Source organism: Aphanomyces invadans, assembly GCF_000520115.1.
Source record: "Aphanomyces invadans strain NJM9701 unplaced genomic scaffold supercont1.12, whole genome shotgun sequence".
NCBI lineage: Eukaryota > Oomycota > Saprolegniomycetes > Saprolegniales > Verrucalvaceae > Aphanomyces > Aphanomyces invadans.
This window is the reverse complement of record NW_008580157.1, coordinates 361,650-363,269: the sequence shown is the minus strand read 5'-3', so window position 1 is coordinate 363,269 and position 1,620 is coordinate 361,650. Positions and strand designations below refer to the sequence as shown.

General features: G+C 47.4%; 1 protein-coding gene across 1 annotated transcript; it reads right to left on the bottom strand.

Annotated features, from left to right (window-relative positions):
• Positions 1-790: 790 nt before the first annotated feature.
• Positions 791-1,375, bottom strand: H310_06639 (hypothetical protein; the record flags this gene model as incomplete). The annotated part of the gene is made up of 1 exon (XM_008871779.1): positions 791-1,375. One exon carries the CDS (start codon positions 1,373-1,375, stop codon positions 791-793), a length of 585 nt encoding a protein of 194 aa, XP_008870001.1.
• Between the last annotated feature and the right edge of the window lie 245 nt (positions 1,376-1,620).

Here is a 1,620-nt window from a genome sequence, read left to right as displayed (position 1 = left end):
ACATGGCTTTGATGTTTGGTCGCTCTCGGGCGCAACTGTGTGATGTGTTTCTCTATTGGTTCACGACATTTATGATCGGTGGGGCCCAATTGTGTTCTTGAACCGTGGACTACTTCGCTCTCGCATGACTCGCTACTGCGCTGCAATCGCATGGAAAGGATCACCGTAAGACTGTGTCTTTGGCTTTATTGATGGGACCAAAGTTCAGTCGTCACGTATTGCTGCAACGGGAGATGGTCGAAACCTGCAAAAAATCATTTTCAGCGGACACAAGCGATATCTTTGCTTGAATTTTCAAGCTATGTCGAGTCCTGATGACCTCTGCGTGCACTTCTGGGGCCCTGTGAGGGGCGACGTCATGATTCTGCTACGCTTGCTATGAGCGGCTTGTTGCCTGAACTTGAACAACATCCAGACATTTTTGCATCGAAATTCATACATGTTGATCCTGCGTATGGTGTTTCAAAATTTGTCATGAGTGGCTACCGGGGAATCAACTTGTCCAAAGAAAAGCAACTCTTCAACAAATCTATGAGCAGAGTGCTTCAATCGGTGATATGGAACTTCAAAGTCATAAAAACACTATGGCCCCACATTCAATACAAAAATTTGGCCAAGCTGATGCTATCACCAGTTGCGAAATTCGTTTGTGTGGCTATGTTTTTGACGAATTGTCATTGTGGTTGTCATTTCGGGGGAAATCATATCAGCCATTATTCGATGAAGCCCCTCCAACACTTGAGGAATATCTCGATACAGTAGAAGTTGTGGACATATAACCAAGAATCAATTAAAGTTTATTCACCAATGTAGTCACAATGGCAGTTATTGAAGCCTGCAACATTTGGATGTATTGTAGTTGGGATTCGCGCTCCTTTGCTTGGCCTTCTAGTTCCTTGGTTTGCGCCTCGCAATCTTTTTGGCATTCTTCAATCTCCTTCTCAAACATGTACTTTCGCAACTCGAGTTGACCCTTGTTGGCCTCGTTCATAAGCGACAACACCTTGAACATTTTGCCACCGCTTGTTTCTTCGTCACCTTCTCTTGTTTTTCGCTTCCCTAAGGACTTCATTGCTTCCTCTCGTACAATTACCACCGACTCTTCAGCCCATTCACCTGCCTCTATCTCCATGGCCGCCCGGCGTGCCTCCTCTTGCTTGGCGTCGTCAACTTGAGCGCACAGGTCATCCAGGAAAACAGTCTTGTCGCTCTCTTCCTCGTCAACGCCTGACGCTGGCTGCAATGCAGCATTACGGTCGCTGTGGTCACGGAGTAGTATGTTGAAACGGGTCTGGGCTTTCTTGCCGTCGAAATGGCGTCTGTCAAACTCCTCCAGAGTGTTGTGGTTGCGTGCTACCGAGTCCCATACATCCATTATCATCCCTCGCCTAGCTATATGGGGCCCTTTCAACCGAAACCTGCGTCAGGAGAAGAAGATCTTCACGCTCAGAGAAGGTACGGCGCTACGATGGTGTGACCATTTGCCTTCGGAACGGAAAGGAATTAATACCGCTCCGGCACCCCTGGGAGCAGTATAATGATAGACTTCGAGCAGTTTCTGTAAGAGTTTTGGGAGTTTCGCAACGAACAGTGGGAAGCGGAACAGGAATGGAAAGGAAG